Source organism: Lepeophtheirus salmonis, chromosome 2 (genome assembly GCF_016086655.4).
Source record: "Lepeophtheirus salmonis chromosome 2, UVic_Lsal_1.4, whole genome shotgun sequence".
Classification (NCBI taxonomy): domain Eukaryota; kingdom Metazoa; phylum Arthropoda; class Copepoda; order Siphonostomatoida; family Caligidae; genus Lepeophtheirus; species Lepeophtheirus salmonis.
Window position 1 is genome coordinate 13,420,121 of NC_052132.2, and position 21,899 is coordinate 13,442,019.

General features: G+C 32.3%; 2 protein-coding genes across 3 annotated transcripts; one reads left to right on the forward strand and one right to left on the reverse strand.

Annotated features, from left to right (window-relative positions):
* Window positions 1-10,101: 10,101 nt before the first annotated feature.
* On the forward strand, window positions 10,102-20,331 carry LOC121132443 (AT-rich interactive domain-containing protein 5B). The gene is made up of 9 exons (XM_040727845.2): window positions 10,102-11,017; window positions 11,098-11,358; window positions 14,817-15,015; window positions 15,084-15,320; window positions 16,386-16,670; window positions 16,739-16,889; window positions 17,357-17,462; window positions 17,563-18,003; window positions 18,065-20,331. Exons 1-9 carry the CDS (start codon window positions 10,997-10,999, stop codon window positions 18,695-18,697), a joined length of 2,334 nt encoding a protein of 777 aa, XP_040583779.1. The 5' UTR covers window positions 10,102-10,996; the 3' UTR covers window positions 18,698-20,331.
* LOC121132444 (seipin) lies at window positions 20,289-21,699 on the reverse strand. Of its 2 annotated transcripts, none has more exons than XM_040727846.2 (2): window positions 21,538-21,699; window positions 20,289-21,482 (listed from the first exon to the last, which is right to left on the reverse strand). In XM_040727846.2, the coding sequence occupies exons 1-2, from the start codon at window positions 21,620-21,622 to the stop codon at window positions 20,686-20,688; spliced, it is 882 nt and encodes a 293-aa protein (XP_040583780.1). In that variant the 5' UTR covers window positions 21,623-21,699; the 3' UTR covers window positions 20,289-20,685. The 2 variants fall into 2 exon arrangements, with proteins under 2 accessions (XP_040583780.1, XP_071742712.1); XM_071886611.1 differs by having other exon boundaries at window positions 20,289-21,537; window positions 21,588-21,692.
* Window positions 21,700-21,899: the final 200 nt, after the last annotated feature.

Genomic DNA, 21,899 nt, shown 5'->3' on the forward strand with positions numbered 1-21,899 from the left:
TCATCCAAACACCGAGGCCCACAAAGCCACTGTCAGCCAGCACTGGGACGTCATGACAGATAACTACAACTGCAGGGGTACCAGGCTTCCACCGCCGCCTGGAAGCTATTATTGCCCCTAGGGGCGGCTATATTAATGATTAAGAGAGCTCAGGCATGCATCCATTTATAGTATTAATTTTGTTGAAATTCTATGGGTAATCAATCAATTATATCTAAATTGATTTTAAAAATTAAAAGTGCTCAGATCGGTGTACGAGTACGCTGCACCACGTGACTCGTTTTCATATATTCAGACCATCTTTGCTTAATTAATATAGATATAAATCAAATATATGTGACAAAACGTATAGCTTTAAAAACTACATAACATATACCCACATATATGTCAGAAATATATACCTATGAGTATTGAAACACAAGATTTGCGCATATTAATGGATATAACTTCACCAAGCTATGTACATACAGACATAATAATTTGTATCCCCAATAGGTGTGTGTATGTGTTATATATTAAATAGTAAATGAGTCTGAAGCAATAGTAATTATTATTATTAAATAGGTATATCATATTAACACACTAAACTATGCAAAGAAGAAGTTGTAATCAAAGTTCACTTCTTATACATTACTATATACATAATAGGGGAGACCGAAAAACATTGCAAGAATCCTTTTTTCTAAGGGTGGGCGGGAATAATTAAAATAGTCTGATGTTCTATAACATCATAATATTGTTATAAAATATACATAAAATTTTTGTATACTATAATACAGATTGTTGTAAAGGGAAAATTCTTCGAAATATTGTATAAAAACACGGTTCAAAAAAAAATCAAATCCCAATGCCAATTCGGATTCTTTAATATTTATTTTAAACAATAGTTAAAAAATTCCCTTTTCCTATATGGGGCGTCTACAAGATTATAATTTTGGGTGTGGAGCTTGTTTTTTGGATATTTTTTTGGAAAAATATATCAAAAATTAGATTTCGAATTGTAAAGTTTTTGAAGAAAATTAAAATGTACAGTTTTATAACTAAAAATTATGAGAATAGCTTAGCTGTCATGATATTTAATTAGTTTAACAACAAGCAGGTGTTAGGATAAGGAAATACACACTAGTTTCACTCTGTATTAAGCAAGGGATTAGATATGAACCCCCAACAAATCCTTAGTAATATATGCGAGTCAATGTATGTTTTTGTACAACTTCAGCAAATAGAATTTAAATTGGTTAGTCCCTTCTATTAGTCTTGTCACCTATTGGTGGATTTCTGACCCAACACACAGTAGCCTTAATTAGTGTTGTATCCTTCCTGACTTAATCGGTCCACTCACGTCTTGGTACCGGTCTTCTCATTCCTAGGCACCGGCCCAAAAGACCGTCAGTCCTTTGGACGGTCATTACTACAACTGATAAAGAAAAAAGAATAAATAAAGTGGACTGTCGTCATCAAGGAGTTAACTTTTTTTTCTTTTTATTAATGTTTTTGCCTGTTTGTTTATGTTTTAGTTTGTTTGCTTCTTAGTCACTGGGATAAGGGCAAAAGTTATGAATCAATTTTAAACAAACTTGGTACGAAGATTATATATGGTCAGAGTAAAAAGCCATTAAATTTTGAGAGGTCAAGGTAGTACAGAACGTAAAAAATGCATACTCCATAATAACCAATTAAGATACGGGTCATTCCAAGTCAAATCAATCCCTCAAAAACAGCACCATCATTTGGCAAATATTTTTATATTAGTTTAAAACTTAAAAATCTAAAATGTCAGGCTTTTTTACCCTCCGGTTCAGGATTTAGAGGCTTCTAAAGTCTTGCCCTCGACAGCACCTTCCCTATTTTTAAATTGATGTATTTCGAATGTTTATTTAATAGATAATTGTTTTATTCTTTTGTTGTATTTTATTGTATGAGCCAACAAAATGAGTTTTTACCCATAAGGTCACAAGGTCAATATTTTGACTTTAAAAAAATCAAACCTATCTATTTTCAATTTAACTCACATTTTTATATGTTAATTTGTAATATATCATAGAAATATACAATAAGTTTTTAGAGATGCATTCGATTCCACATAAGTACTATGGATGAAAATGTGTGCGTAGGTAGATCATATTTCTGAATATATATATATACTAAATATTATACTCGAGTTTTTGCGATATATATGCTTATTTTTTAGCATGTAGTAATGTGAAAAATGTCCTTTTTTTGGATAGATTTCCCTTGAAATGCCCCATACATAACTCAAAGATTTAGCACTCTAACGAGTACCAATTATAGTATTTTGGGTTTTGTGTATGTACCATATATCAAACCAAAGAGCATGACAGCTAAATATTTGAGTAACTTTGTGGAACTTAGTAAACTTGAAAAACTCAAAGATATTGAGGTAAAGACAAATATTGTTTCAGCTTTCCTCTCAGGGGTGTATAAGGGGTATTTTCCGTCAATAGCTATAGATTTTTGAAATTCTTTTTTGAATTTATAAAATTTTTTGCAAACAGCAATGAATTTTTTTCAAAAAAATTTTTTTTTTTTGGAAATATCTATAGGTTTTTAAATTTTTTTTGAGAATAAATGTAAATTAATTAAAAAAATTTTACAAAAAATGTAACAAAATTAAATTTTTTGTTAAACATCTGTGGAATTTTGTTATTTTTTTTTATGTTTAAATTCTTTTGTCTTTTTATTTTGCAAAAAATGTAAGTTTTGAAATTTTTGTTTAATAGCTTTTCATTTTTTTTTCCAAAAAAATGAAAAAAAATATTTTTTTTTTGAACAGCTGTGGATTTTTGAAAATTTTTTTGTGAATAACTATGGATCTTTGATGTTTTATCTTTCTTTTCAAAAAATTGAATCTTTGAAATTTTTTGTGAATATATGTGGATTTTTTTTTTTAATCTAAAGACCCCAAAAAAAAAAAAAAAAAAAAAAAGTCAATAAATATATATAAATCCTGCGGACTTCCCTACCTCTGTCTCCCCTAGCAGTATCTCCTAATACATATTGATAATATGTATCAACTAAGAGAACTCTTTCTCTTGATGTCGAAAATATAGTGTGTACTATGTATATCAGAATGTAAGACTTAAAAGGTAATAGGATTGCATGTACAATATATACATATTTATAGTATATGTAAAGTATAACTCTTAAAGCAGCAAGTCTATTCAACGTGCGCGGAAGAATAATTATTTTGATGTGTGTGTGTGTGTGTTTTGAACTAGTGGAGAGATACAAACATACTTAATAATGTACCTACATACATAGTTCATAATTCTATATGTATATTGTACTATGTATGTACACTTAAAACCAATTTGGTTATCTCCTACGGAATATGTACAACCTAAAACGAAAGAAAAACAATGTCCGACCAGTTTATTCTTTGAATAACCATTTCGTATGTATTAAAGAATTATCCTCTCATTTCACGTGACAAAGGCGTGTGCAGGCTTAGTTTTTGTAAAAAAAAATTGAAAAAAATGGAGAAATTAAATTTGAAAAAATGAAAAATTATATTTTTTACAAAAATTAAATTTCAAATATTAAACTTTTCGTAAAAATTTGAAAATCCACTGCTATTCTCAAAAAATTACAAAATTTCTTCAGCTATTTACAAAATATTAAATTAGTAAAAAGAGAAAATTCAGCCCACCTTCTACAAACACTTTTTGCGTCACGAAGAAGAGAAACAACACCTTTTTATTTATAGATTACTAGTGGTAATATCCAGAATAATTAGGGGTCGAGGAACAAACAAAGTTCTTCGATAATAATATCGAAGATAACTCCCCAAAAAATCCTTAGTTTTTTATGAGCACGTAACCATTCAAAATAAATATATTTTTATGACTTCATATTACGTATCTTCTCCTCAATCATGAAATAATAATAATAAAGTTTGAAAAATGATTTTCTAGCCAGAAAACAAAGCAAAATGTCCAACTTACTTCCTTATATAATATTAGCGATATTACCCAACATGACCCCGAGTTGTCTAAAATAAATTTTTCGCTTAAATATGGGAGAAATCTCACCTCGAAATCTCCCATCTTCAGTGTTAGTCAATTCTTATAACAATTCAGTTGAATTGTTCCACCTCAAGAGTGAAAGGATATGAATAAGTATTTGAGAAACAATATTTAATGTGTTAGTATGACTGATGAGTACTTTAGGACTCACAAATAAAAACGAACAATATTCATTTTAACATACCAGTGTTTATTTTTAATTTAAATCTTTTCATATACTGAGAATGCATTTGAATTATGATATACATAAGAGAGCAATATCAAAAACAAACCAAAATAGTTATCTTATTATATATGCACTATTAATACGACTACATTATTATTTCTTATATCAAAAATAGGAGATACATCAGGGAGCAATATATACAATGCGTCCTGTATACACGTTCGTTGCTATATTCACACTCCTGCAATAGTTCATAAAAAAAACTACATTGTCGTTACTTAGATCAAAGTATGTATATGATATATATCAGGGAGCATTATATACAGTGCATCCTGAGACTATTTGTCATATATTCAAACAGACAGACAAACTTGGATCTATAAATATAGATTTATCATTCTCTTTTTTTTTCAATTAAGGGATACACCCTTGATTTCTCTCCTCTTCGAGGATTCGTAAAGTTTAGTCAAAAAACATGAATGGGCTGTTGGTAGAATACAAAAACTCTCCACTAATTTATGGAATTGATGTATTTATCCTTATTTGTTCCAAATTTATGGTCGATTATGCATTTTGTACGTTTTGTTGGTACTTAATTTCAAAATTTAAAATCGGGCAGTAATTTTTGTCGCAATCCTGGTGACAAACAAAGGAATAAAGGCAAAAAGATACACTTCCTTTCAACTTTGCTGGCTGAGGTAATAAATAAACAGATAAAACGATTCATCTATCCTATAAAATAAACTGAAAAGATATGTAATATATAATTTTAAAATCTAAATTCGTTAAGATCTGCGGTTACCATTGGGAGCCAATACTGAGCCTGTTTTCCAAATCATTGTCTGAACTTGAAAAATTTACCTTTATACTTGTCTCGTTAAAACCATACAACTCTCGTCTATTGTTGATCCATTAATTAAGTATTGAGCCTGCAGCGTTGTGGAGCTTTGAGAATCAAAATAAGAACGGGGGAATTCACGAACAAGTTGAGGGGGGAGGGGTAGGGGTAAAGAGCACCAGGGCTCTGAAATGAAAAGCAGAGACATTTTCAATACGATGGTGAAAAATTGTACAAATATTAACATTATGAATATAAAAACAGGGAAACATACTTTTTAATTTATTTTAATCACAATCTTAGATAACTAAAATGTTGGAATCAAACAAATGGGTGAGATCATCAACCCTCCAACCACTGACACATTAGATAATAATATAAGTGAGAGGTTCTAGGTACTTCTCAGATAATATCATTTCCGAAAGGACACATTGCCGAAAAAATAATACATATATTTGACGATGATTCATTCTGCAATACGATGTAATTATCTACTAGACTACTCCAATGAAAAACGCATCTTGATTATTATAGAGTCAGAGACAATCTTGGGATAGAGAACTATCGATCAGGATTTGACGAGGCTCATAAGAACTTCAACACATTCAATCCAAAAGATTGATTCATTCTCATTGTCGATTGAATTTAAATCATTATGACGTAATCAGAACTGAGGGGAGGGGGGAGGATTTTTTTTTTACCCAATTCAGGACCACTCTGTAGATTGCACATATAATATACGAAATATTGATAAAGACGAATCATGTAACTAAAATATTATTTTTAGTAAAATGCTTGAAAATCTTCTCTGATACGTGGTTAATTTTTTTTTTTTTTTGCAAGATAAATAGTTATACAATTAAATAATAATTGGTTTTCTCGTTCACTGACTACTCCGGCTAACCTAAGAATCTTGTGTGACGTCCATATAAATAAAGTATATTTCTTTATCTGGGAATCACCTGGGCGCGAACCTACACACATTCAGTTCAAGAGAATAATTTCTCCCGAGCACGTTGTCCATGAACTACAACTATTTCTTTTATTTTACATGTCCATTGTACATATATATAATTCAGTTTGATTTTTGGCGAAGGTTTTGCACTCTACATGTTGCCCATTCTAGTGTTTTTAAAGAATTATAGGAATATGATCCCATACAATGTCATGAGGGATTAATGTATCCCATTGTTTTGGTCAACTGACTTTCGGCTTGAAAAAAAATTATTTGCTTTTTCTCAGCGTAAAATTAGACACCTCCAGGATTATATATAATATTGTTTATGGATTTTTTTTTAAATCATAAATTAAAAAATTTTGCAAAAAATTCCAAAAATCCAGTTATTAACAAAAATTTCAAGAAATTAAATTTTTCTGAAAAAAAAATTAAAATCTATCGCTCTTCACAAAAGCATGAAGTTTTTGGAAAAAAAAATTCAAAAATCCATAGATATTCCCTAAATATTTCAAAAATTAAATTTGTAGAAAAATAAATCAAATATTAAATTTTTTGGAATAAAAATTCAAAAATCCATAGTTATTCAAAAAATAATGAATTTTATGGAAAAAAAATTTCAAAAATTAAATTTTTCGGAAAAAAAATTTCAAATATTCATACAGAGTTAAACTATTCGGAGAAAAAATTAAAAATCAACAGCTGTTGACAAAAAATGTAATTTTACTGAAAAAATTTAAAAAATTATATTTAATATTGTATATTAAATTTTTTTGAAAAAAATTTCAAAAATCCATATCTGCTAACATAATTTTTTTTTCTTTTTTTAAGTACATTACTTTTTCTCAGCGTAAGCACTCAATGTATTTTATCTCTATGGTCTCAAAATATGTACATAATATTAAACATATCAAACGTCAATTATTTCATAAGTTATAAGATGTAGAGAGCAAGAGAGATGGGGAATAGGCCTGCGTGTAGGTATACAATATAATACTTAGAGTCTTATATATATTATATTATAATACTTATACATATATATAACATTTTTACGATTAGAGGAGAAGGGAGATAAAGTATGCAAATTCCTTTCTACTTCATCTCCTTTGCAAATTTCCTTATTATCTCAACATACATAGAAAGTACCTAAATGACATTGAATTAAATTCAAAATATATATATGTATAATTATATGCAATAAAATCTTTATTTGAATGTAATTAATTAAAAGAAATATCACTGACCCAAATAATATCATATGTAATTAATATTAGTAGAAAAATAGGTTTAAACAGTGTGTAATCCAGCGCTTCAGATTTCCGCGAAATTTCCAGCATACCGGGTGGTCCAATGAAATATGAACACTGACTAATTCAACAATTAATGAAGGTTGACTGATTTAAGACAATTCATATGCAATATATACAAACACAAACAATTAGTTACAAAACCCAACAAACTTGATCACTCCAGCTTACATACAAGTCTAGAAAATAACGTGATCGACGAATTTCCATTCCCACACTCCTAGGAGTTTGGGCGTTTCCAGGACCACCGTCTAATCTGTCAGCAAGCTCAAAACCTTGGAAAGGAAGAAGTCACAGAAGTTGCCAAACTTTCACCACCACTGCAACGGAATCCATCATTGCCACTAAGGGCAGCTACATTAATGAATCAGAGAGCTCAGACACACATATTTTGAGAGTATTAATTTTGTTGAAATTCGACCTATTCCTAGTTAATAAATTATATCTTGTTGAAGTTTAAAATTCAAAAGGCTCATAATTTAATGGAACACTGCGTACATTTTCAGCCGAAGAACGCCGATGCACTCTAGTGAGGATTTTGGTGAATAACAATATGAATATTATCAATTACTCAGGATTGGCTACCGGAGCACTGTTAGGACTGGGAGTGTAAGGATATTCAGCATCTCAGCTTTCCCGGCCTGAATCTGATTGATTAATTTGTTCTGAGTTGGCTTTAGTCAAATGTCATCAGATGTCCTTGATCGACTTAATTTTTATAAAATACAAGATTTATATCGGGCTCTAGTTTCCAGGGCCTACGTGCGGTTCAAACCCCAAATTGGGGCATTTATTGAGGCCAACAGAGGCTTCATTGAGTTAAATATATTCTCAATCAGAGTATCTACTGTTTTGTTCTGTGAATAAATCTTAAAACATAACCATTTTATGTTAATTGAAAATAAATATGTAAAAAGTGCCAGACTTTGTTTTTTACTCAGTTTAAAATTCATTTAACCTCATTATTTTTTTGTTACATATTGTGTACAAGTTACAACTTGTACAAAAAATATTGTTCAAGTTGCAATTTCTTAGTCATTAAATGCATTGCTTTATTACAAAATCAGTCATTTGAATGAACAACTACACACTAAATGAGGCTATCATTAAGTTTTATGATGCATTAAAATTACTTGTTTGATAAGTATTTACGAGTAATGAAACACTGTGGACCTTTGATTTCTATAATTTGCCACAGATGATGAAGTCAATTAATTTTTCTGATCAAATTAGTCGAAAATTACACCATTACTGCTGTATACAAAAAGCAATATCTTGTCTTAAAATGAATTATGTAATTATAGCATGAGTAGTTTTATTTACTAGTCATGATTTATATTCAAATTACTTGGTTAATACGTATGTATTTATGAATACTATATCACTGTGGATATTTGAAATTTATAATGTGCCTTGTCAATGAGTCATTTTCAATACAAAAATTAAATGTTAGTTCATTTAATAGATCAACATTGAAAATCCAATCATTGTATTATTTAATCAATAATCTTGCCAAAAAGTACTTAGAAATTGTCATTTAAAATGTCACATCTTAATCAAAATTAAAAATGGATATGACGGTACGTATTATTAATACGTAATATTTTTTATTACTTCCAAATACATCATACCAGGAGCGTTGCTAGCCCCAAAAATTATCAACACCGTTACATGATTACTTTTATTATATACTAGCGGTAATACCTACTCGGAATTGGCTAGAGTAATTAAGGGTAGACTTGAAGACACATTCTGTTTAATAAGAAAGAAGATAACTCCCTAAAAATCATCGGGTTTACTCTCCATTTTTCATGAGCAGACTCACACGTAACCATTCCATATTTATGTCATTTCATTTGACGTGATCTGTCCTCAGGAATGAAAGAATAAAAAAAAAAAAAAAAGATATGGAGAAAAAAAACAAAACATAATAGGATGACTGATGATTACTTTAGTCTCTAGGGCTCTCACTAACAAAAACAATCAAATCCGTTTTACCAGAACACTTAATACAATAATAACTATGGATTTTTGAAAAAAAAATCCAACAAATGGAATATGTGAAATTTTGTGTGTATATCTATGGATTTAATGTTTCTTTTTTTTCAAAAAAACCCAAAAACCAAGCCTGAGCAGTAAATCCAATTTAGAAAAAATGACCATAGGCAAAGGTTTGCGCTCTACCAAGTGCCCATTCTAGTAAAATGACCAAATTGGTTGTATTTAAATAAGGGATTTTAAGACGTAGAAGTTTCAACTTGTACAAGTTGCTTATCCAAGTTGCAACTTGTATTGGGGATATACATCTAGTAATTTATTTATATTAGTGTTTCAAACTCATTTATCTACAATTTAAATTTATTTGTATACGTCATACAATAATATTTTATGGGTAGACGCAAAGAAGAAGCATATTCTACAATGAAGAACTAACTAACTAAGAGGTATTGAAGTATAAATGTGTTCTATATATGTATAGATAGACATATATATATATATACATGAGTATATATATATATATATAGAAGAAGAAGAATCGAAGAAACGAAACATAAAAGAAAGCGAACATCGTCTTCTTACTTGATATAAGTAAATATTTAGGAGAAAAAATAAATATTACATACAAAATAATATCTTTTTCATATGAAATGTTTAGCTCCTATTATAAATAAATTCACATAATATGTATTACACAAATAGCAGAGAGAAGGTAACTCGTTATATATATTATTATAGGCCACTATGAAGTATGTATGTCTGACTAGGTATTTACTCAGGGACTCTTCATCAGTATCGTTTACACACACACAAAAATACATCATTTTTGAGTCGTTTGTACTAACATCGTTAATGGTGTGGCTTTTGTGTTGACCAACTGGGAGTCAAGTAGTTGCTGCACAGAGTCATTAGATTAAGAATATTCCTTCCTCATCATTTATCAATATACCAATACTGAAAAACAGCTCTTTCGTTACTTCATATATCGTTTCAGCGTAAAGAGCCAAAAAGGAATTAAACAAAATTAAAATCCGTCTAAATAATCTCTTTAATTAATTAATTATTTCATTTACAAAAAATGACAAGAGAGGGAAAGAGAGGGCCGGAGAAGAAAAGGAAGAAGAATAAAATAGTAGTAGATTTAGTAGTAACGAAGAGGTTGCTTCTCTGGGCAGAAATGGCGTGGAAACTGAAAGGTGGAGGGAGGGGGGAGAAAAGCGCGTGAGGTTTTTCTTCTTCTACAAGGAGAACCCTCTGTTGTTGTTATTTGCCGGCCCGAAGATTTTTTCTTATATGTAAAAAAGATTTTTATATATTATTTTTACTTAATAGTTAGTAAAATAATTGTGGATATTACGGAAGTGCGTGGAGAGGTTGCGTTCTTGAATATGAATAGTAATCATCATTCAGTGCATTAATATAATTAATATCAATTAATTTAATAATATCAACTTCAATCTCCTGGTTATATATTTATAATATATCATTCAATAGAGCGCCTGTCGTTTAATCGCTCGCTCGCTCGTTCGCTCCTTGTTTGTTCCTTCAAAATCAAATAATTAAATAGTTCACTTAATACATAATAATAATCAAATATTATTATGTAAACGAACGGATTCTGAAAACTGCTAACAACTATTATCAATATGATGTATAATATACTGAATATTATATGTTGCTGATATTATGGACACCAAAAAATTCTCAGTGAGTAAAAAAACACACAAAAAAAACAAATAAACACTAAGAAAGAAAGATGATGAACAAACAACCCCAATTTATTTTAGTTTGTGGGACCTTCATGCGGTACGCATGCCTCTTATACCTTTTACAAAGCCATAAAGTATAAAGATAAGGGTGGAAAGTCTAAAATACTATCTCTGGGAGAATTCTTTTTCGTGAAGATCTGGTCCAATTCGGATATCGTGGCCGTTGGGGAACTACAGCTGATATGGGAGGATAAGAACGCCAATCAAATCCTATCCAGTCTTCGTCTATACTTCCTACCAGAGTACACGCCAGAAGGAAGGCTACATACGCACGGAGAGGTAAGAATGAGGCCGCTATAGTAATATCATCAGTTTATTAACTAATTGTACAAAATTAAATAATTAAAATATTTTTCGTCAAAAAGAAACTTGTTAAAAAGAAAAAGGGAGAATATATTATGTATTTAGTAATACATAAAAAGCAATTGATTTATTGATTAGGGTGGGCAGTGACGGATTGATGATGTATTCGTTAGGGGAAAAGATCACCTTGGTTAGATAACCTGCAAATCAGTAATGTAAAATAATTATTATTCGTCAAAAAACAACTTGACGAATAAAGAAAAGGGGGAGTAAAGGAAAAATATTAGTAATATTGGCTTGTAGGGTGGGCAGTAAGAAAATATGTGTTGGTAGGTTAACTAACAAATAAATAATTATTTTTCGTCAAAAGTAAATTTGATAATAAACAAAGGGGGGGAGACTATATGTAATATTGGTTATTAGGATGGGCAGTGAGTTATTATGGTTTGTGTAGGGGAGAGATAGATCCGTACCATCCACGGTCATGAAATGTTTGGGTATTCTTTCCCTGGTTTATTCGTTCCCTCATTTCTTCTTCTTCTTTTCCTCCTGCAAATCACTCCATTTACATATATTTATTTAAAAAAAAAAAAAACTCGCATAAATAAATTACAATAAATCTGATAAAATATTTGAAGGGAGAATAAAATAATAAATATGTAACTCTCGCACTCTTTTAAAGTCAGTAATGCGCGCCCGTTCGTTCGTTCCTTCGCTCTTTCTTTCTTTTCTAACTCCGCATTATCGTACATAGTATTATTATTTAATAAATAATAATATGTACATAATATTCCTACAGAAAAAAAAAAATCCTTTACTCTGTGATAGTTTATAAACAAATACTTTGTACATAATATGTACTATTATTTATAATATCATACACCTCACTTTGACTATTCACATATAATTAACATGGTTAATAAAGTATTGGATGTATATATTTATAAGGAACAATTACCACCACAACCGGTTTGCAATACTCCCTTCGCCTTTTGTAATTTTATAAATTAGTATGGACATAAAAGAACAACAGATTTCATAAGCAAGAAGAAGAGTATTCAAAAAAAAAAAAAAAAAAAAAATTATATTTTTAAAAACTGCAAAAAAAACTGTGTGGAAAAGGAAATAATGTAAAGTAATATTCCTTTTTTCCCCTTTTTTTCTCAGTCTCTCCTTCTCTTTCCCTCTTTAATTATAGAATTAAATGACGATTGTATTTAGCAAATAATTAATTGAATTATTCTCAATCTTTTATAGTTATAGGGTATACATATAATATTACCTTTATTTGAAGGGCATTGTCGAATGTAAGCAATATACTTTCGCAAGAAAGTATATATATATATATATATATAATCAATAAATTTCTAATGATCGTTGATCTGTATCTATGTGGTATACAAGTTGCAACCAAAAGAATGAGATGAAGGATTTACTTCCTAGGCTGATGATCTCGCAATTATTAATAAAAATCCAACATGGATGATCGATATATTAATGATTGTATTTTTGGGTATTTTTCTACAAATGACTCAAATATAAGTATTCTTTGGCAGAGTTTAAAGTTCAAATGCCCACAGGTATATTAATCCTAAATCCATAATAACCACGTTTTTTGAATAGATACAAATGAAGTGATAGCATTAATGAATACTTCCATCATTATTTTGATTAAATATTGCATTTTATGACAAAGAAATTGCAACTTGTACAATTTCTTATACAAGTTGCTACTTGTACACAATAAAATTCTTATAATCAGCACACGCAAAGAGTCGGATCGCCCTCTTATATGATATTTATTATTTTAAATATCATTTAAACAATCATAGAAGCAAAAACAAGAAGATGATAATATTATACCACGACTATGAAAATGTGAGAACCCCGTAGCGAGCGTGAGAACGCCCTACTACCTACCCATTTATCTCCTTTTCATCCCTTACCTTTAGCTCCATCCCTCTCAAATTCCTCCCAATTTTATAATAGAGTGTTTTACAAAATTGGGGTGATTTTGAGGGTCAAGAAGTGATCCAGAGTGGAGGAATGGGACTCAATAATATTCAATTGAGACTCCTTCTTCGTACTATACGCTCACTCCCGGGCTATTTCCCCCTGTTCTTAAGAGAAGAATATTGAAGAACGCGGCCAAAGTCAGCCCCCTCCTGTCTTTTGATTATTGCTGTTATTCTCTCTAGTAGTACATAAATATAATAATAGTGTATGCTAGTAATTTTATTTCATATTTGTATGTATTGCTGTTTGATGATAAATTGAGCATTTAGCTGCGAAGGAAGGGAACGATTGAACGAAGGGTTCAACTGCTGCGTTTTGTAATCAATGAAATACGTTGATAAATTATTAAATATTTTAAATAAAAAAACAACAAAAAAAACACCATATACACCCCATTTTAAGAGCCGCCAATATATGTTATGGAAAAGTTACAACTTGTATAAGCAAATTGTACAAGTTGCAATTTAATTTCTTCGTTGTACAATGCATTAAGTTCAATTACAAAACATGATATATTCAAAACAAATGGTTACTATGTATTTATGAGTAATGCGAGACTTTATTGTATGCGACAGAATACTTATATTTTCATCGTACTATTAAAATACTCAAAAATTTATATATAAATCATCCATGTAGGAATAGTCAATTATTACATGGTACAAATACTTATAATTATTCATCTTATTTTTTTTGCAACTTGTACAGTTTGCTCATACAAGTTGCATCTTGTACAACATCGCAACGTGTATACAAAATACACATTATATAGAAGTAAGCAAATAAGAAATTAAATAGATAATAAAAGACGGGAGAATGCAGATTGATGCAATTCGTAGATATCTAGATGGATAAAAAAAAGGTAAAGAGAAGAAAAGAGATGAAGGGAGAGAGGGAGGGAGCGATGATAGGTTAGTAATTAAAAAAGGAAGAGAAAAAGAAAAGAAAGAAAAATATGTATTAATGTATGTAGTAGTTGTAGTAAGAATGGAACTTTTCTTTCTTTTTTATGTATATAATTTATTTATTGTCATGGAGCTAAAAGTGTAGAAGAGGGGGGAGGTAGAAAAAAAAAGAAGAACGAGAGAAAAAAAAAGGAAAAGTGTTGCTGTATTATGTAGGAAAATAAAGAGAGGGAGGGAAAGAAAAAGAGAATAATAATAGTACATAGTCGTACTTGTACTTGTTACGATGGATAGAGAGAGAGAGAGAGAGGAAAAGAAGAAGAAGAATAAAGAGTCTCCTTTTCTTTTCTTTCCTTAAATTTTCTTTTCTGTGTTTCTTCTTTTGTCTCTTGTATTTGCGTTCAGTTGAGTTTTGTCTCATTGATTCCAATTCTCAATTTTTTCTCTCTCGCTTCCGAAACTCTTATTGTCTGTTATATATTATATAAATTAATACTTGATCGTTGATTCAAGGATGAAGTTGTGGCTGTATCTGAGAAGGCTGTTCTTCGTGTAGTGGATCTCTTGGATTGGATAGCCCGTCCTTCAGAAGTAGTTTGGGATCGTGGATTGAAGGGAGTGCATCACCCCGACGCCCCTTCCCTCTCCCTTGGAGATCATTCCCTCTACCCGGACTTTCTATCCGACATTCGTCAAGAAAAGGTGTCCATAGGTAAGTGTGTGTGTGTGTGGAGATACTTTTGATAAAGGATTCAATTAACGCCGCCCCTTTTCTTACAGGTGATTTGTGCGCCAAAGACGATTTAGCTGTGATTATTCGGAGTGTGCCACAGTACACTCGCTATCGCTCTCTTCTCAAGAGGATCGCTGGACAAGAAAAGGCATGGATATCCAATTCCCTGGTTCTCGCTCTTGGAGGTTTCACTGCACCCACGAGGAATACGTTTGTTCTCTTTTGTAGGGAGCACTTTGACTATCCTGAACTTGAGGAACATCCCTATCTCTGTAATCATTTAGGTAATATCCCTCATCCAGAGCCCCTCTACTTTTATATCAGTAGAATTCCAGTAAATAGCCCCTCAAGCCTTCATAGAATTTTTCTTGGATAGTTGCAACATGCTTTTATTACTTTTCAAAACTGCTATCGTCTTTCATTCTTGAAGAAAACACATCTAAGTAATTAGGAATGATGGAATAAACACTGAAAATGTGTTGCAGAGTTGTAACGAGTATATGACTTCGTGTCCATGCAAGATACACTTTGTAGTCTTGTGTTGGGCCTTATTTAGGACTGAAGACTACAATTTTCCCGTCCAATTTATGAAGTTCATTCACTCAATTTTATTTCTTCTTTTTTTATCAGTTTTTGTACTGGCGGTCTGAAGGAACTGTCCCAAGACTGGACCAGACAAAATAAATAAGGACGGGCACCACACTAGGAATTTGCATTTATTTCCTTCCTCTAATAGCTGTTTGTCTTAGTTAACGCCCTGATAGCTAAGCTCCTCTCTTCCTAAACATTTGTCAATCTGTCATAATGGCCACATTCACTTTATTTTTACGTACCCACCGGTCATAATTTATACAACTCTAATATGTAACATTCGCTCACTTTAGGCTAGTTTCGTCAACATATTGTTCTCTATTTATTCTATTTTATTTTTCAAGTAATGGAAGACTTCAATAATAAAAATATCATGAGAAACGACGAAAATACTTATCAAATTGACATGTTAAATATTGACTTTTTTTTATTATTATTTGATCGAAGGATAATAGTTGATGATGAGTTCTTGCGTAATTCTAATACTCTTAATTTTGATTATAAAAACATGTCAAGGTGAATGTAATATATATATAAATATTTTTATGTACGTACATACTTTTTCCCTCAAATATGATTAGTATTCATTATTTGTTTTAAACGGGATGAAATCAGAGCAGTAACGGGTCTTTTACTACAGGGCCAATTTTATTTCATTATTATTTTAATTGAAATTGATATATCCCATAATTCATTCATAGACATATTTAAAACATCACTCAATATTGTTATTTAAACCAACTTCTCCTCTTTTATAGCTCCCAAATTAAAAGGACGTCCTCGAAAGAAGAAATATTCATTTAAAAGTCCTGGATCTCCTGAATCCGAGTCTGCAAGCTCAGAGTCTTCACTTTCAACCCCAGTGCCCGTCTATAAAGCTGAAAAAAGTACGTCTTCAAAGAATGGAGTGAAGAAAGATCTTGTTTTGATATTGAGCCAAAAGAATACAAAAGAAGAGCTTGATTTTTTAAAACGACTCATTCGTTTTATGGAACGTCGTCATACACCTATTGAGAGGCCGCCTATGCTAGGATTTAAACAAAGTACATAAAATAGTCTTTATTATTTTCAATATTTATAAGTAATTCATATTCTTAATTTAATTTTTCAGTTGATTTGCATTTGTTTTTTGATAAAGTTAGTAAATTAGGAGGTTATGAAGCATGTATGTCAAAGAAATTGTGGAAAGCTGTCTACGATGACATAGGGGGTAATCCGCAAAATACGAGTGCAGCTACTTGTACACGAAGGCATTACGAAAAGTAATTATTTAATTATTATTTTTTGTTTGCTATAGTTGAGAGTTGCATTTTATTTCGATTGTGTATGTAGCTTTATTATACATATTTTTTTAAAGCATACTTATATAACACCACACTATCTAATTGATTACTCCATGTCTCTTACCATTTTATTGCAGTAATGAAAATTCTTTATGATAATCCCTATATTTATATACTTATTTTCACAATTGAGATGGTTATGTTTTTGCTTCCTTCTTTTCCATTTCACTCTACCTACATATATATGTAGTGTACACGGATGACTCTTCAAATGTAGTCAAAGAATGAGTATTAGATTTTGTATTGTGTTAAAGAAATGATGAATCTTTTTTTTTTCTCTCACTCTATGTACATAATACACACTCATATATATATATATATTTGTTTTCAACATTACGGGTTAACATTATTATTATTATTTATTTGCTACTTTCTCTTTTTATTAGATTTTTGTTACCTTATGAACAGTACCTGAAAGGGCAAGAGGATAAGAAAATGTCGTTAAATCCTAAATCATCTAGTGATATTGTTGAAGACGAATCTGTTGAGCGAGTAATTCATTTATTTATTTATTATTTTATAGTTCCATCCCATTCATGTTCAATTCCTTGATTAGCAACATCATTATTTATATATTATTTTGCTTTTTAAGGATTCTGCATCATCTCCTTCGAATATGGATACTAAAGTCGATAAGTCAGAGACACTAAATAATTCCTTAGCTTCTTCCCAAAAGCAGCAGTCTTCTCCAAATCCAGAAGAATATAAAAATGAGGATGAGAGTGAAAATAACGCCGCGGACACTAGTATTGAGGACAGTCAGCATGAGCAGCAGGCTGATTCTCCCACCTCTGAGCCACCACCGGCTCTTACTAATTCTGCTCCTGCTATTACAAATAAGAACGAAATGTCTGAATCTATTCCGGACGAAATGGATAAAAAGGAAGCAGAGGAGGAGGAGAATACACGATCTTCGTTGTCTCCTCAATTGATGCGAAATATTAAAGACTCTGCTGGAGAAATTATTCCTGATGTCACAATTACGAAACAATCTGTACCGAAGCCCTCCGGCTCTCCTCTTATTTCGCAGCTAGTAATATATTATTTAGAGTGACGACTTTATGTTCTTAAATGTATTATTTTTATTTTTTCAGAATAATATGGAGCAAAGGATGCAGTCGGAGTCTCCGCAAATGCACATTGATCCCGATGGGAAGAGACTTCAAATTGACGATTTAATTATCATTCCGAATAATATTAATGCGGGTACTCCAGAAGGAGGCAGTGCTCTACAAAACCTTGCTAAAATAGCAAGTAGATATCAGAATCAAGGTGGGAAGAAACCTGATGGAATGGAATACCCTATGGGAATGGATGAGGGACCCTCTCTTCCATTAAAAAGACCCAAGCTATCATCTGATGAGGGATCAGCACAACACCACCCCCTTCCTTTACCATTTAGCAATGGTAACAACAAAAAAGGTGGTGGTCTTGGAGCTAGTGGAATGAATTCTGCTGCTGCAGCAAGTTTATTTTCATTACTTCCTCCCAATGTCTTATCTACACCTTGGACTTCCAAGACTCAGACAACCACTTCCAATTCCCCTTCTAAATCTTTATTTTCTTCTTTCCCTGGGCTTGCAGATGCTATGAAACTAGGAGCTGACGGTTATCATCTATTACAATTCTACGAAAATCAGATGAAAAGCGCCGCAAATGCACTTGCTACTAATCCCAGCAGTGGGGGGAAGTCCCTCAAGGATTCCTTCTTCAACGGGAGGACTTAATTCTGAAGCGCTTCTAGCTTTATACGAAAAAGAACTAAAAACTGCTCAGCAAAGTCTGAGTGCAAAGTTGAATGGTGGGTCAAGTAAAACAAGTGAAACAACAACACCTAAACTATCCGTCCCTGTCTCTTCACCTTCAACAACTCCTGTTCCTAAAGATCGAAATAAAGTTTGCAAACCACCCCCCTGAAACTAAAAGACCACCTAGTCTTATGCAAACACCTTGTGCTTTTGTGCAGACTACAAACATTTATACTAATCCTCTCTCAGAATTGACACAAGTACGAGAAGCTGCGAAGACTCAACAGCATAATTCGCAAACAGCAGTCCAAGGTTTAGATTTAACTTTTTCAAGATACTCAACTGCCTCCAGTGGTACTAGTAGTCCTGGAATATTGAATTTAAAAACGGAGAAATACTTGATGGATTTGTCTGTGAAAAAGGAAGGACTCTCAGTGTTTAAAAGTGAAACAAAAGCAAATCCTTTTTCAGCTGAAGCGTTGCTAAGCAAACCCACCAAACATCCGGATTTAGCCAAAGTTTCTCCATCTTTATCCGTACGCAGTGGGTTAACCATGTCATCAGGGCGCTCATCAACCCCTGAGCTTTCTTTCCGCAATAGTAAACCTCCGTCTCCTGCTACTCCTCCTGCAGTGTCAAAGTCCCAAATGGTTCGCTCTTCCAATTATCCTGCCACTTCTCATTCTCCATCCATTGGAGGAGAAGGTAGTAAGAGAAGTCCGTGGCATACTCCCGTGGGAAGTAGTCGGAATAACAGTCCTGTAACGAGTGGCAAACCTGCAATTCCTGTAAGCCCCGTAGTCAGAGAAAATAAAATGAAGCAGCAACAACAACAGCCCAATCCAGCAGATTTTGCATCTTCACTTATGGGACTTGCCAATTCATTCATGCCGCAGAGTAGTGGTGGTAACAGTAATAGTTCTGTAGCAGCGCAAGTTAATCCATATTTGGCCCTAATGGCATCTACTGCTGCTGGAGGGGGACTCCCATCCAAAAATCTAACGAGCTCGCATGGCGGCAGTGGAAACCCACCTGGATTTCCTCAAACTCCACTCATGGATCCTGCTACATCAGCTTATTATGCAGCATTATATAGTCAACAAATGTTTGGAGCAGCGGGACTGAATCCCTTCGCAGGATTAGGATCTAATCCCGCAGCCGCAGGTCTAAGACCAGCTTTCCATACACCAACAAGTGTGTCAAGTGGAAACAATCATCCTTCTCAATCTACAGGACTAGATCATCTACAAGCATCTGCTCTCCAGGCTATGATGGCTCGAAGTTCAGCAGCAGCCGCTGCCGCTGCAGCAGCTGCTAACCCATACAATGCTGCAAACTACGCAGGCTTAACTACGGGTTTCTTAGGACTCCCACCTCATCCTCCTCGGAAAGATACTTAAATTCGCTGTCGTGTTGTAAACAAACAAACATTCCTGATATTTATTACTTTTTTTTTTTTTTTTTTTTGAAAATTACATATGTTCTTTAATTAAGCATCCTTAATTATTACTTTATGATTGAGTGTGATATTATGTGTAACGACAACTATAAGAATATAATAATTATACTATTATTTTCATATAAATTACCTAAATTATATTTCTCATTAAAAATATATATAATCTATCTTATTATATATTCATCTTAAGTCTTTCAGCATTATCATCAGATCAACAGATTCATTATCATCCAGTTTACCTATTGCTATTACAATATTACTATTATTTATTATCATTAATATTATTATCATTATTAGTTCAACGATATTATCTACTCTGTAATCATGAGATAAAATATGTTATATCTCTCAAAAAGCAGGGATATTTTGTGTGTTTCTATCCGTATGCATGATAATAAGTGTTAGAGAAACAAAGATTATGCCACAAATTCCTTAAAGTATAATAATTTTTTTAAGTGTTCACGATCCAAATAAATATTTAATATCCATTCCATCATCCCATCTTTGGCTATTCTTCGTGATACTTGCCAGATGATTTTGAGTCTGATGAATTTGCTGCTACTCTTTGTAAATTAGTATTTATCTTGGATATTTGCTCTTTCCTCTGAGACTTCTTCAACTCCCTGTTCCTTGAGACGACCTTACTCAAAAAATCGTACCAAAGGGCAACTAGTAGACTGAAAATAAGGATGGAAAGGACAGAAACGGCTATCAGGGTGGATATCTTATGACTGTAGTACATAAAGTAACGCAGACCCCAAAGTTTGGGATGTATCTTGAGTTTTGCTGAAAGTACGTCCAGGGAGGCGCTCTTTATGTAAACACGGGGCTGGATACTCACTCCCTTAACCAACTTGGGTTTAAACTCATCCCACAATATTATGTCTACAGTTTCGTACTCTCCCTCGGAGAAAATCCCCAAGAGATAAAATGGGAGGAGAAGGCTGTTCTCCAAATTTCTCAAGTAAGAGGATTTGTATCGCATGAGTCCGGCCTGACACCTTTCTTCATCCAGAAAGAGACAGACACGGAACATTCCATGACGAACATTCTTCTCAGATGGTGGAAGTATCAGCTCAACGGAGACGGAATAATTTTTCTCATAATCCATTTGGGAATAGTATTCCTGAAAAGGGATTTCGTGTGACTCCAAATGACCGCAGCGAGTTAACTCGTCGTTATCACAGCTCTTAAAGTGGAAAGTTAAATCAAAGTCATGGAGATGTACTCCCATGTAGAAATAGTAAAAGGAGCCATAGAGCATCACAGCAATCCAGATCACCAGGGAAACGAGTAGAGAAATCCCTAAACATAAATCACAGAAATGAATATCATGCATCGATTCCATAACGGACTTGACCTATTGTAGATAGAATGAAATTCCGTGTGCGAAAGAAGAGACAAACGAACCATGTTCGAGGAGGACTTAAATGTTCAGGTATCATCCCGAGCACTGCTTTGAGCTTCACTTTATCAAGCAGTTAGTGACAGTCTATGCAACTATTAGCAAGTACCAGAGGCAAAAGAAAAAGAAAAGCCAGAGAGAGAGAAAGAGAAACAAAAAAGGTTCTGTGAGTATTGAAATAACATTAAGTTGCGTCGCTTTTATATTTAAAGGCTTTCAAAAATCATTAAAATTGGTATACCTAGTTAGAAAACCATTGCTTTCAAAAAGAAAAGAAAAAAGGATCATCCTTTTGAATGATTTGTATCTTTTTAAAT

Coding starts and splice junctions, on each gene's coding strand:
- LOC121132443 (XM_040727845.2), top strand. CDS start 10,997: ATGGACACCAAAAAATTCTCA. Junction 15,016..15,083: donor TCAAGAAAAGGTGTCCATAG/GTAAGTGTGTGT, acceptor CTTTTCTTACAG/GTGATTTGTGCGCCAAAGAC. Junction 15,321..16,385: donor CTATCTCTGTAATCATTTAG/GTAATATCCCTC, acceptor CCTCTTTTATAG/CTCCCAAATTAAAAGGACGT.
- LOC121132444 (XM_040727846.2), bottom strand. CDS start 21,622: ATGATACCTGAACATTTAAGTCCTCCTCGAACATGGTTCGTTTGTCTC. Junction 21,483..21,537: donor TTTCATTCTATCTACAATAG/GTCAAGTCCGTT, acceptor ATTTATGTTTAG/GGATTTCTCTACTCGTTTCC.